Source organism: Callithrix jacchus, chromosome 12 (assembly GCF_049354715.1).
Source record: "Callithrix jacchus isolate 240 chromosome 12, calJac240_pri, whole genome shotgun sequence".
Lineage (NCBI taxonomy): Eukaryota > Metazoa > Chordata > Mammalia > Primates > Cebidae > Callithrix > Callithrix jacchus.
In genome coordinates, this window is record NC_133513.1 from 87,128,923 (window position 1) to 87,143,073 (window position 14,151).

The window sequence follows — 14,151 nt, forward strand, 5'->3', positions numbered from 1 at the left end:
CAAGCTTGCTATAAGACTAATTGAAGATACAGGCAAAATCAAAGTAAAATTAAACTTTGAGTGGAAAAAAAACGTTATCAGCGAGGGGCTAAAAGTTCAACTAGATTCACCTGGCTTCTCTCTAGTCTGTGGGATTATACCACTTTTATCTTTGATAGGAAGCAAGTGAATCAGTTCCTTCTCTGGTGCAGTTTGCAGAGTTCTTGGTATTTTTTCATATTTATCTATAATGCGTTCATGCTTCCGTTTCTTCGCATGAACAGGCTCACTGCAGGGAGAAAGAAAGATCAATTTTCAGTCTTAATAGATTTAAAGAGGTATCTAGAGACCTATCATTTCAAAAGTACAGAAAAATAAACCACCAGCCAACCTTCAATAAGTATACATATATTAGCACTTAGACCAGTGCCTGTCACATAGCAGGCACTCAAACAGCAAATGAATAAATGAAGGTAAGAGCCTAACACACACACACTCAAACTTTGGCTACATCCAGTTCTCCCTCTTGATGCGAAATAAAGGTGAAAGTTACAGCAGATTCTTTTTGAAGAACAGTCCACAGAACCAAGTGTGACTCTTACTTTCCCAAAATCTTTAGAGTGTAGCATAGCCTTTGGAGTTCAAAAGATCCAATTTTAAATTCCAGATACTTGTGACTGCAAGGAAGAGTCAGTTCCTCTCTGGAAATGGGAATAAGACCTACCTAGCAGGTTAATGAGGATTAAGTGAGATCGTAGCCATAAAGAACTCAGGACTGTTCTGCCAATGCCTCAAACTAAGAACATTCTTTCCCCATTCACTCTACTTCACTATTCAGACTCAAAAAAAAGATGTACATTAAATGAAATCAGCTTGTCTTACACATGAACTTCCTTTACTTAGGAAATAAGCTAAGTAATACTTTATTCTTTGTAAACACTGTGCTCAAAGGTGAATACCTTGAACCACTTAAGTGAAATTCAGAACTAAGTTTTTAACACTAAGTGGATATGAATGATTATAACCCAAATGAAGTATTACCTAGAAGAAAGATCTCTTGTTAAAAAAGATGGTCTTTGTCCTAAGTCCTTCATTAACTGTAAGTCATCTTCATCCATCATATCTAAAGGAAGGGCTTCTTCTTCCTCTTCTTCCCTCTCAATCCTTTTACCTATACCACACAAAAAAAAAAGAAAAATTAGAAACAAGTATCAGAGATGTAGAACTCTCTGTACTTTGGGTCTACAACAGGAAAAGTTTACGCTTTCTGAAGCAATCCTCCCACTCCCGCTTCCCAAAGTGCTGGGATTATAGGCGTGAGCCATGGCCCCCAGCTGAGCCAGTTATTTCTAATGGAAGCACTACCGACATGCTAGGCAAACAATTCTTTGTCCTACTGAAGTGTTCTGAGCTTGGAAAAAAAAAATGCTAGCATCTCTGACTCCTGCAACCTAAATGCCAATAGCATTCCCAGGTTATTGTAACAACCAAAAACTAAATGTCTCCACACACTCTAAAATGGCTTTCAGGACATCTGAGAACCAGTGACTTAGCCCCTCAGCTCCTTCTCATCTCCAGTTACTTTCACGTTGTATTCCATTTCAGCCAGCCTCTACAATAGCCACATTCCAAACCCTGGTGCTCACCCCTCTCTCTGACCACAGCTTTTGTCCTTCCAGCTCCCACTCAGTTACTTCCACAGCACTTCTTCCTTAACCAATTACAGACTTTCAATCCACTGACTACTAAACTTTCTATCAGTGTGTTCACTCCCTCACTTAGATTGCAAGATTATCACTTCAACCACACTCTAGCCAATATCCTCAACTATTTTTCTTTTAACACTTCAGGCACTCACATCTAACAAAATTCCAACTACAGATCATTCTAACTTCTCTTTTTGCTCATTCTCTGTGTCTTGTTCTCTTTCTCTATCTCCTTTTTTTTAATTATTATTTTAAAAAAAAAGTCAACTAAGTGCCAGGCACAGCTCTAAGTGCTGAAAATTCAACTATAAATAAAACAATCTTAGCATCTTTCCTAATAGAACTGACAATTCTTCTTGACCCATTAGAACTAGTAAATCTTGACTGGGTGCAGTGGCTCACACCTGTAATCCTAGCACTTTGGGAGGCCAAGATGGGTGGATTGCTTGAGGCCAAAAGTTCAAAACCAGCCTGGCCAACGTGGTGAAACCCCATCTCTACTAAAAATACAAAAAATTAGACAAGCGTGGTGGCACATGCCTGTAATCTCAGCTACCTGTGAGGCTAAGGCAGGAGAATCGCTTGAACCCAGGAGGTAGAGGTTGCAGTGAGCGGAAATCACTCCATGGAACTCCAGCCTAGGCAACAAGAGCGAAACTCTGTATCAAAAAAAACAAAACCTAGTAAATCTTGCTATATAAATATACATGCTGCATAGAATGGCACTCCCATCTACTTTAAATAAGCCTTCTAAATGTAATAATCCCATTTAAAATAAAAATCGGTAAAAGACACGAATAGACATTTCTCAAAAGAAGGCATGCAATGGCAAAAGGTATATGAAAAGGTGCTCAGTAACAGTGATCACCAGGGAAATGCACATCAAAATTACAATGAGATATCTAACCCTAGTTAAAATGCTTTTATCCAAAAGACAGGCAATAACAATGCTAGCAAGGATGTAGAGAAAAGGGTACCCTCATACACTGTTGGTAGGGATGTAAATTGGCACAACCACTATGGAGAAAAGTTTGGAAGTTCCTCAAAAAACTAAAATTAAAAATAGAACTACTATATAATCCAGCAGTCCCGCCCACTACTATGCATGTATCCAAAAAAAGGAAATCAGTATACTGAACAGATATCTGCACTCCCATGTTTATTCAGCACTATCCACAAGAGCCAAGATTTGGAAACAACCTAAGTGTTCATCAAAAAATGAATGGATAAAGAAAATATGGTACATGTACACAATGGAGTATTCAGCCATAAAAAAGAATGAGGTTCTGTGTGCAACAACATGGATGAAACTTAAGGCCATTATGCTAAGTTAAATAAGCCAGCACAGAAAGACAAATTTCCAACTTCTCACTTATTTGTGGTGGTCAAAAATTAAAACAAATGATGATACCATTGGCTGGGAAGGGTAGTTGCAGGTAGGAGTAGGGATGGTTAATGGGTACAAAAATAGATAGAATAAATGAGATCCAGTATTTGATAGATAGGGTGACTACAGCCAACAATAATTTATTGTATGTTTTAAAATAACAAAAAAGTATAATTGGAATGTAACTAAGATAAATGCTTGAGGTGATGGATATTCCATTTTCCCTAATGTGATTATTATGCATTGGATGCATGTATCAAAGTATCTCACGTATCCCATAAATATATAAACCTACTATATACCCACAAAAATTAGAAAAAAAAACTTTAGCTGGGTGCAGTGGCTCACCCTTGCAATCCCAGCACTTTCTGAGGCTGAAGCAGGAGGATTGCACCTGAGCCCAGGAGGGCAAGGCTGTAATGAGCTGTTTATGCACACTGCACTCCAGCCTGGGTGACAGAGCAAGGCCCTATTAAATATATTTTTTTTTAATTTAATTTAAAAAAGATGGAGCCGGGAAGACTAAATAATTACCTAATAATTAGACACAGTCAAATAAGAATACCCTAAAAGTACCACCTTGGCAATACTGTGAAGAACGAACCAGAGACAAGCAAAGTTCTTACCTTACCTAATTGCTAATGAATGGGAAAGTGGCAGCACTGGCACACTGCGCAACATGTATGTATGCGGGTACTTTCAGTTTGTTTTCCCAAGTACCACATCTTCAGATCTGCTTTCTAGACAAACTACAAGCAGAAGCTTGAACGAATACTGTACTGAAATGTTTTCTCACACTGACTGATAAAGCATACATGCTTTATAGCAGTCCTATAGGACTACTATCCTTACCCATTCTAGGAAGATCTGAGAAGAAAAGTGATTCCCAGAAGGGAAAGTTATTTCCATGAAGAACACTTCAGAATAAATCAATGGAAACCAGAGCACATGGATGTTTTCACAATTACCTGGTTGCTTTTCCCTTGGGTCCTCCAGTGGAATGGGTTTCTTAGACACAGCATCTTTCACAGCTTGCCTTAGTTTCCTCTGTTCTTTTCGGTACTTCTTGAGAGTGCTTTGTTGTTTAAACTGCTTATTTTTTAGCTTGTTTTCAAGTTTGACTTTACTAGTTTTTATCAACTTGCGGAAGCTTGGAATCTGTTTTTTATTTCTTCTCTAGAAAACAACAGAAGAAATACTACATACCCAGAAACTTACTTTTTCTTTTTTTTTTTTTTGAGACAGAGTCTCACTCTGCGTCCCCAGGCCCCAGGCTGGAGTGCAGTGGTGCGACCTCAGCTCACTGCAACCTCTGCCTCCCGGGTTCAAGCAATTCTCCTGCCTCAGCCTCCTGAGTAGCTGGGACTACAGGCACGTGCCACCACGCCCAGCTAATTTTTTTGTATTTTTAGTAAGAGGGGTTTCACCATGTTGGCCAGAATGGTCTCGATCTCTTGTCTTCATGATCTGCCCGCCTCGGCCTCCCAAAGTTCTGGGATTACAGGCGTGAGCCACCACGCCTGGCCCAGAAACTTACTTTTAAAGTCAGGTTAAAGAGAACTGATTATAAATTTCATCACATCAATTCCACAGTTTTAATGTCTCACTGCCATGGACTTGCAATATAAGAGCTAAAACCAAACGATGGCTTTAATGCTACAGAGGAGTGCTATAGCATAAGTTATTCAACCTAGGGTCTTTCTGTGACCCTAATCCACAGCAACTCAAAGGGGTCTACGATCCTCCAAAAGGTTAAGAACCACTGGTATACTAGTGCTAAGTGGCTAATCAGGGTTAGTTTACTACAGGTTAGTTAAACACCTGTAGTTTAACACATTCAACGCAAAATGCTGGCTGTCTTTAATAAAACTTAATTTACGATTTTGCCATTTACGAAGTGCTCCAACAAATGACCTCCAACAGCCTAGTTGAGTACTGACTGCTATTATCTTCATATTACTGATGAAGTTGCCAAAGACCCCTAAACTAAGGAGGGCAAAACTGAATTCGGATCCTTGAATTCCACTTCTCTTGCTGGTGACTCCTCATTCAGAAATCCCAAAGCTAGTCCTGAATCCCAGGACTACCTCTAATTCTCTGTGAGAACCAGAGCAAATCACTTGCTTTTCTATCTCTTTACCCTTTATAAGTACCGTGACTCACATCATAAACTCGCTGAGGGACAGGACCCTGCTTCTCACTTGCGAAAAACGAGTTCGAAAGATGGTCTTGAAGAATCCTTCAAAGTCTGAAATCCCACGGATGCAAAACTCCGTGCCTGTCTCTTCGTGATACCCTGAAGTCGTGCGCGCACACAGTGGGTAACCAAGCATGAGCTCGGCGTAACGACTGGAAAGCCCCCAATCTAAACCACCACCTCCCAAGACAAGGGTGAAACGCGCTTTTCTAAAAGCTGACTCGGGCAGCGACTCTAACACCCGGAAGGGCCCCAGGCCGCGGGGACCAGGCTTTTGAGAACACTTACCACCTTCATCCTTAGGCCTTAAAGGAGTCCAGCCAGACAAGTTCACCAGAGGCAGGTTTAATACCGAAATCCCGTGGAATGACACACGCGCCGAAGCCACTGCACTTCCCGAGCCGGAAGTGACCTTCAGCCCCACCCAATCCTCCGCCGCCGGAAGTGAGGGCGGGACTTCCGTAGGGAGGTTCGGGCTCGCGCCCTCTCGCGGTGAAGTCTCGCGGCCCCGGGCCGGTTGCGCCTCGGCGTGCGCTCGCCGACTGGCACACGCAAAGTACAGAGGGCCGTTGGGGCTGAAGGTGGGAGGCCGGTCGGAAGCGGCGGCCCCTTAAAAAGTTCGCAGAGTATAATTATTTGACTCTCGCCCCGTTTATTTCTTTTAATGGGAAATCGGGCTCCTCCTCTCAGAGTGAGAGGACTTGGTTTTTTCAGTTAGCTCACTGCATTTTGTGCCTCTCCTCACGTTGCTTATCTCATTGTTACAGATGATTTTCGTAGTCCTTTTCCTCCATACAGTCCTGAGGGCAGAAAGAAGCTTATTTCTTTTGTGTAATGCGTGTCCCTCGACGGACATTCTGGGCGTGTTGTAGAAGGGCGAATGATTTCTCATCACCCACAGTCACTTAAAAGTCTGATTCTCAAATTACAAAAATTAAAATTAAAAAACAAACCTCTGTGATTCTTAGTGTTTTATTTTGCAATATTTGCTTTAATTTTAACCATTGTCTGATAAAGAACTGTATCCAGGCTGGGCACAGTGGTTCACACCAGTAATAACACTGGGAGACTGAGGCTGGTGGATCACCTGAGGTCAGGAGTTCAAGACCAGCCTGGCCAAGATGGTGAAACCCTGCCCCTACTAAAAATACAAAAATCAGCCAGACATGAGGGCAGGCGCCTGTAATCCCAGCTACTCAGGAGGCTGAGGCAGGAAAGTTGCTTGAACCCAAGAGGTGGAGGTTGCAGTGAGCCGAGATAACGCTAGGGCACTCCGGCCTGGGCAACAACAGCAAGACCCCATCTCAAAAAAAAACAAAAACAAAAACAAAAAAACTGTATCTGCATTTCAGTATCTTCCAGCTTTAAGTAAATTCTACTGTCTGCTTAGTAATTTCACCAAAGTCATTAATTTTAACAGGAAGCTTTATGCATTGCAGGAATAAGAATATCAAAATGTTTGTCTCTCAAAGACTTCTTTTTCTCAATAAATTTAAGCATTCCACTTCAAGTTTTTTGTGGAGCCTGAACATGTGGGAAAAGCCAGCAGCACTGCTCAAAGAGTTCTAAGCCCCTTGGGTAGTGTTGCTCTTAGAGAGACTGAGAAAAAAAGTACCAATTTCCTGATCCCACCACAAAGACCAAGAGCTCCATCTGGCACTCTTCTTTCAACCTGCCTTCCAACTTCTTCCTTGATCTGTCTCCTTCCACACAGTGTCAGAAACAGCAGAGCTTGTCCCAATGGAGTATTACCTCATCAAACAAATGGAAAACATCAGCCTGTGCTCTTTCCAAATGCCTGAATTCCCTCCCAAGCATATCAACATATCTACAGTCACTCCCATCCTTTCAGCCTTCCTTCCAGTCTCCAAGGATGAGGCATCCCCATTCCAGTTCAAAACCAACTCCTCCCAGCTTCATCAGATTCTTGTATCATTAATTATCCCTTCTTTCCTGTGTTCTTTCCCTCCCTAATAGATCTTTCCCCTCAGCTTATAAACATGTTCAAATCTCTACCATTTTTAAGATTTTTTTTCTAATAAGCTTATCTCCCTTTAATTGCTCTTTTATATGCCTCTTTTCCGACTTGTCCCTACTTCCAGAAAAAAGTATTCTTAGTGTCTTCACTTTCTCTTCTCTGTTATCATAACCCAGTCCTGTGCTAGCATTTTTTTTAAATATAAGATTGCCTTTTTTCTCTCTCTCTGTTGCCCAGGCTAGAGTGCAGTGGCACATCTCAGCTCACTGCAGCCTCAACCCCCCAGGGTCAAGTGATCCTCTACTTCAGTCTCCTAAGTACCTGAAACCAGATACACACCACTATGCCCGGCCAATTTATATTATTTGTAGAGATTTGGTCTTGCTATATTGCCTAAGCTGGTGTCAAACTCCTGGACTCAAGCAGTCCTCCCACCTGAGCCTCCCAAAGTGCTGGGATTACAGGCATGAGCCACCACACCCAGTGTGTGCTAGCATATTTAAGAATTGTGTCATACTCTTGGCCCATTTTAAGTTTACAATCAACTAAAATCTCTGGATCATCTTAAAACAATTGTTGCCAAGCTAAATCTCTTCTATCTTGAATTTGAGCAGTCTGCTGTTTGAAAATACTCAAAAATGGAAGTTTACATGATTCCTTTTAATTCCATTTAGTCTTGCTGCTTCTTAATTCTGTTATATCTGTCTTTGTGTCATCTCTTCTTCACTCAATCCACTGCCAAGCCCCATTTGGACACCAGAGCCTCTTAGATCCCTTAGAGCTTTCCTGGACACTTGAGCTGATAAGGGTCACTGGGCTTTCCCAAACTAGTATCATGGGGATTGTACCTGGAGATTTCTATTAGCCCTTTTGGGAAGTCTGTTAAGAACTTAACTGGCTTTGGTCACCAAGAACCTCCAAATTGTTGTGAGTTTTTTCTAATTGTGTGTGGAATTACATTACCTCTTTCTCATTTAACCCCACTAGATCTGTCTGCTGCCTTTGATACTACGCATTATCTCCCTTCACACTTTAGAATGTTGACTCCCTTGGTTCCCTAATAGCCTCTTCCCCGCGTTCTCCTCTTACCTCCATTTCCTCCTCCTTATGCCTCTTCAATGTAGGTGACTCTCTGGATTTACTCTTGGCCCACTTGTCTACTATACTTCTCACCGTACTTGCTCTTCCAGCATGATTTCATTCATCTATCTATTACAGAGATTTTGTCCAGCCCATACTTCTCCCGCCAAGCTTCATTCTTGTAGCACCTGACTCCTGGACAGCTCTACCTGCTAACCATGGGACTTCACATCACCATGTTCAAAAGAACATTTTTTTTACTTGTACCTTTTCTAACATTCCCTATTTCTTTCTTTTACCCACAGCAAGAATCCCAATACTCCAGAGATCTTTGTCAATAAGCCAGGGCTTTCTTGGCCATTTACCATATTATAATTAATCCATTTTATATAAACAAACACTTTTGAAAACTGTCACTAAGTGGACATGGAATTATAAGGTTTCTTTTTTCCAGTACCACAGGATTATTTACGTAAGTTATAATAAGGGACTATATGAATGTTTGCCACTTTGTAATATGTGTTTGTTGATGGAAGAAGCCCACACCTAAGTAACACAAATTAGAAAATAAATGTAATTGGATGTTATTACTGTCAGTCATCTTAGACATAAAAAAGGCAGGCAGGCTGCCTTACAGCTCACCAACAGGGGACCTGTGGAAATTAGAAAAAGCTTCCATTTCCTCAAGACACTTTACTGTCATAGTCCAAAAATAAAGGTTGCTATCTTTACAAATAAACTGTGAATGATGCCCTAGAATTGTACCATATACAGTCCTCCCTTATATTGAAGTGCTTGACTCTGCCTAGGCCTCTTTCCATTTCCCTTCCTAAAATCCAGGGGAAAAAAAAATAAAATCCAGGGGAGGGAAGGAATTTAGAATCTTTGTTCAGATCTCTGAGATAGTGCCACAGTTGGGGGGGGGGGACTCACAATCAGCTAAAAAAAATCACGTAATATTTAAGTAATATTTAGATATTACTGTCCAGGCATTGTGGCTTCTGCCTGTAATCCCAGCACTTTGGGAGGCTGAGACAGGAGGATTGTTTGAGGCCAGGTGTTCAAGGCTACAGTGAGCTATGAGGGTGCCACTGCACTCCAGCCTGGGCGACAGAGTGAGACTGTCTCAAAAAAAAAAAAAAAAGAGAGAGAATTTGAAAATATGTATATCATGGTCTCTGCCTTTAACAATGTTAAAATATTGTTGAGAAATGTGTGTGTGTGTGTGTGTGTGTGTGTGTGTGTGTGTGTATGGTTGAGAAAGATAATTATGAATGATCAAATAGAGAATAAAAGAAAAGATCACATAGGTGCTAAAAAATAAAGCAAATCTGCTTTCGAGGAAGTCATAGAGCAATGTATACCTAAATGAGACCAGCAGAAAGGACAAAGTTTAAGTAGATGGTATAATTTGTTCTAAGCAAGGTCACTTAGGTAGTACAAATAATTTATATCGTGATGCATCAGAAAATTAGGTTAAGATAGCTATCATTTAATTAATTATTAACCAAAAGCCAAAATAATAACAAAAAATAGAATAATGATGTAGCAGAGTGTTTTGTCCCACTGAACCCACAGCTGGAATCACTCCAAAAGCAGTGGCAGGCCTGGAATTCATGGCTGCAGTGAGTTATAATCTCACTACTGCACTCCAGCCTGGCCAACAGAGCAAGACCCCATCTCAAAAACAAAAAAGAAGTTCCCACAAGGGAGTTCCCTAAACTGTCTTGAGATAAGACCCCCAGTTGGAATTCCAAAGAAAGAAGCATTAAATGCCAGGGTGATCAACCCAAAACAATTGTTAGAACTTACCTACAGAGTGCTATAGTAATCCTCATGATGGACAGTGAGAGAAAAGGGGTGTGGACCTAGTATGTCTACAATGAGGGAGTCAGGGTAAGGAGTTTATATGAGGGTTTAAGGTATTTGACTCAAGGCCTGGGCCAGTACTTTCAGTGTTTTGGGCAACAACCTAAATACTTTTATCAGGCCTGAAACTGTTCAAGGCCCCAGTTTGTGTTGAAGCCTGCTGGGAGAACCTGCAGTGGCTATGTCACACAGCAGTCAGGGCACTCTGTGATTTTTGTTCAGGACACAGAAAGAAAGCTGCGAGGGGCTGTTGGGGAGGTCTCCTAGGGGCCCTATACAAATGTTGTTGGTGTCCTTTCTACATATCCTCAGCACTTCCTGTTCCATACATGCTGAAAAAGTCCTCTGAGTACTTGCAAATTTTCACTTGAGGACTTTTTCTGGAACCCTGTAGGACAGGTCTGAAGTGCCACAGAATTTCCACTGGAAGCATCCTTCAACCAACAACAGATGGGAATTGAAGGATAACTGTACCAATTGTGGTAGGCTGAAAAACGACTTCCAGATATACAAAGCCCAAGTCCCTGGAAACATAAATATTAACTTATACAGGCAAAGGTGTTATTAAGTATAAAACTTTAAGGTGAAGAGATTATCGACCAGGCACAGTGGCTCATACCTGTAATCTCAGCACTTTGGGAGGCCAAGGTGGGTAGATCACAAGATCAGGAGCTCGAGACCAGCCTGGTCAATATGGTAAAACCCTGTCTCTACTAAAAATGCAAAACTTAGCTGGGCATGGTGGCATGTACCTGTAGTCCCTGCCACTAGTAAGGCTGAGGCAGGAAAATTGGTTGAACCTGGGAGGCAGAGGTTGCAGTGAGCCAAGATGCATCACTGACTCTAGCCTGGGAGACAGAGTGAGACTCCGTTTCAAAAAAAAAGAAGAGATTACAGGCAATCATATGGATCCTTTTAAGAGACAGACAGGAGAAGACAAAAAAGAAGGCAATGTGACCACAGAGGCAGAGACTGGAATTCTCTGCAGTGATGTAGACAAGTCAAGGAATTCTAGCAGCCACCTGAAGAAGGAAGAGACAAGGAACGAATTCTCCCCTAGTGCTCAGTCCAGTGATGTTAAGTGCAGACTTGTAGACTCTAGAACTGTGAGAGAATAAATTTGTGTGTTTTAAGCCACCAAATTTGTGATCATTTGTTACAGTAGCCATAAAAAACTAATAGACCAATAAAATATAATGAAAACGTACCAATGTCCTTAATGCTCAGAGGTAGGACACCTCTAAGGCAGCTCTTCCCAAACTTTTTGGCACCAGGGAGGACAGGTTTCAAGGAAGACAATTTTTCTTCCTTGAAGATCGGGGTGGGAGATGGTTTTAAGATGAAACTGTTCCACTTCAGATCTTCAGGCATTAGTTAGATTATCAGAAGGAGTGTCCCACCTCAAACTGCACCTCGAATGTGCAGTTCACAATTGGGTTCAAGCTTCCATGAGAATTTAATGCCTCCAGTGACTTTGAGTTGAATTGTGTCCCTCTGACAGGAGGCAGAGTTCAGGCAGTAATGTCACTCACCTGCCGCTCATTTCCTGCTGTGCAGCCCGGTTCCTAGCAGGCCACGGACTGATACTGGTCTGTGGTCCTGCTTCCTGGGTTAAATTGATTTAATTTAATTTAATCATGGCTCACTGCAGCCCTGACCTCCTGGGCTCAGGTGTGAACCTCCTGGTCTAAGGAGTCCTGCCCTTAGAGCAGGGATCCCAGGACCCTGCTGTAAGAAAAATAAGATCACATTCATAGTTAGCAGGGATTAGGATTTCAACCTATCTTTTTTTGGAAGAGGGACACAATTCAACCCAAAGTCAAATTCAGAGGACCCCAGTTGTATCACTTATTTAGGTACTTTTACATTTTCCTAGATATAAATTATTTCGTTTTATCCTCAATAATTGTATGATGTAAATATTAGCTGTGTTTAATTCATTTTTTAATAAATGAATTACAGAATTAGATATTATAGTGTAGCCAAGTTTGTGTTTACACCAGGTGGGAAACATAACAAGATGCCAGTCCTACTAGTGGGAGTAGTTTTCCAGCAAAAGGGATCAAATAACTTAAGCTGCATTCCTAATCTGCAATATTATAGTCAGGGAAAAATTAAAGAGAGATTTTCCTAGGGTTGTGATACACGTTCTTTTCTATTTAAGATATTTGTTCTTTTCTATTTAAGATGTTTGTGGATAAATTAAACTAAGAAATGGTATTTCCTGTTTCTTTACTTACAATGATTGTTCAGAGCCATTCTTTATTTATTCATGGTCTTTCAAAATTCCTAGGGAAGGAAAAGTAGATTCCATTAACAAAGTCATGTATAGTCTTTTGAGCAGCAATAGTTTCTCACCCTCCACTCTGTACCAGACTCTGCTAGGAGCTCACTGTGAAAGAATGTTCTGTAAAACAAGGATGTATTGTGTCTAAGTCTCTATTCCAAAGCTGCTGGGAAGTATAGCTGAATGGGAAGAAAACTATCAAATAAACTAACATCTCAGGTATCATGTATATCATCCTCACACCTCCTACAATGCCAATCCTACTTATTTTATTTTTTAATTTACTAATATTGTTGTTATTATTTTATTTTGAGACAAGGTCTTTCTCTGTTGCCCAGGCTGGAGTGTGGTGGCTCAATCATGGCTCACTGCAGCCTTGACCTCCGAGGCTCAAGAGATCCTCTTGCCTCAGCCTCGAGAGTAGCTGGGACCATAGGTGTACACCACCATACCCTGCTAATTGTTTACGTATTTATTTTATTAATAATACTCTGTACTCCAGGCCGGGTGTAGTGGCTAACACCTGTAATCCCAGCACTTTGGGAGGCCGAGGGAAATGGATCACGAGGTCAGGAGTTCGTGACCAGCCTGGCCAACATGGTGAAACTCCATCTCTACTAAAAATACAAAAATTAGCTGGAAGTTATGGTGGGTGCATGATGGTGCACAGGTGGCTGAAACAGGGGAATTGCTTGAACTCGGGAGGCGAAGGTTGCAGTGAGCCAAGATTGCACCACTGCACTCCAGCTGGGCAACAGAGCAAGACCTCATCTCAAAAACAAACAGACACAAACTCTGTACTCCACCTACCACCAAAGTTCAAGTCCTGTCTGCCTTTGGTTACAAATTTGGAAATATTTGTGCATATACACCTAAGACCTGCTTGGATGGCATTTATGCTTCTGATTTCTTTCCTTCACTTTCCAAGCTTCTGCTGATCTTATTTAAAATTCACTTGGGTGAATAAATGGATAGGTAAGTAAAATATCTACTCCAGCATCTGTCACACCAAAAAGAAGATAAGGATCTCCCCCTGAGGAATCTCTTTCTTGAGCCCATTAGGGGGAAAAAGACTTTTAAATATCCTATTTAGGACTGTTTACATCCAGAGAAGAAAAAGGGAATTGCCAATTTCTGGAGGTGGCAAAAAATGGGAAATGGAGGGAAGGAAGGAAATGAAAAAGGTAGGCTCCAAAACGTAATATGATTTAACGTGTCATTTCTAGTATGTATATGAATTATCTACTGCTATTTAAGAAGTTACCCTAAAACTTGGCAACTTAAAACAATAATAAGCATTATTTAACACAGTTTTATGGGTGTGGATTTTAGGAATGGCTTAGCAGGTTTGTTCTGATTCTGGATGTTTCAGTCTAGATGTTGGTCAAGGCTGCAGTCCCTGAAGACTTTGCCGAGGCTCAAGGATTAACCTCCGGGATCATTCATTCATATGAATGAATGGTCCTGGAAAAAAGCTTCAGTTTTTCACTACATGAACCTCTCCATAGGACTAATTGGGTGTCTCCATGACAAAGCAGCAGGCTTCCCCTAGAGTACATTATCCAAGACAGAGCAAAAGGAAAGCTCTAATATCTTTTAAAACCTAGTCTTGAAAGTCATCATTTCTGCTATTCTATTTGTCGCAAGTAAGTCACTTAATCTAAACTA

General features: G+C 41.2%; 1 protein-coding gene and 1 long non-coding RNA gene across 10 annotated transcripts in view; both read right to left on the reverse strand.

Annotated features, from left to right (window-relative positions):
• Nucleotides 1-5,691, reverse strand: part of NOC3L (NOC3 like DNA replication regulator) — a 92,284-nt gene extending 86,593 nt beyond the window's left edge. For 5 of the 9 annotated variants that reach the window (XM_035268510.3, XM_035268511.3, XM_035268509.3 and 2 more), the window contains exons 1-4: nucleotides 5,558-5,691; nucleotides 4,041-4,248; nucleotides 1,021-1,150; nucleotides 111-268 (exon numbers count right to left, since the gene is read on the reverse strand). In XM_035268510.3, coding sequence (XP_035124401.1) covers nucleotides 111-268; nucleotides 1,021-1,150; nucleotides 4,041-4,248; nucleotides 5,558-5,566 — 505 coding nt within the window. In that variant the 5' untranslated portion in view covers nucleotides 5,567-5,691. Of the gene's footprint in view, nucleotides 1-110; nucleotides 269-1,020; nucleotides 1,151-2,241; nucleotides 2,345-4,040; nucleotides 4,249-5,557 lie in introns of all 9 variants that reach the window. The other 4 variants (XM_078346088.1, XM_078346084.1, XM_078346087.1 and 1 more) reach the window with 3 other exon arrangements.
• Nucleotides 5,692-5,931: 240 nt separating this feature from the next.
• Nucleotides 5,932-14,151, reverse strand: part of LOC144578712 (uncharacterized) — a 38,075-nt gene continuing 29,855 nt past the window's right edge. Inside the window, exons 2-3 of the long non-coding RNA XR_013525019.1 lie at nucleotides 12,437-12,485; nucleotides 5,932-6,069 (exon numbers count right to left, since the gene is read on the reverse strand). This is a non-coding gene — a long non-coding RNA (uncharacterized LOC144578712). The remainder of the gene's footprint in view (nucleotides 6,070-12,436; nucleotides 12,486-14,151) is intronic.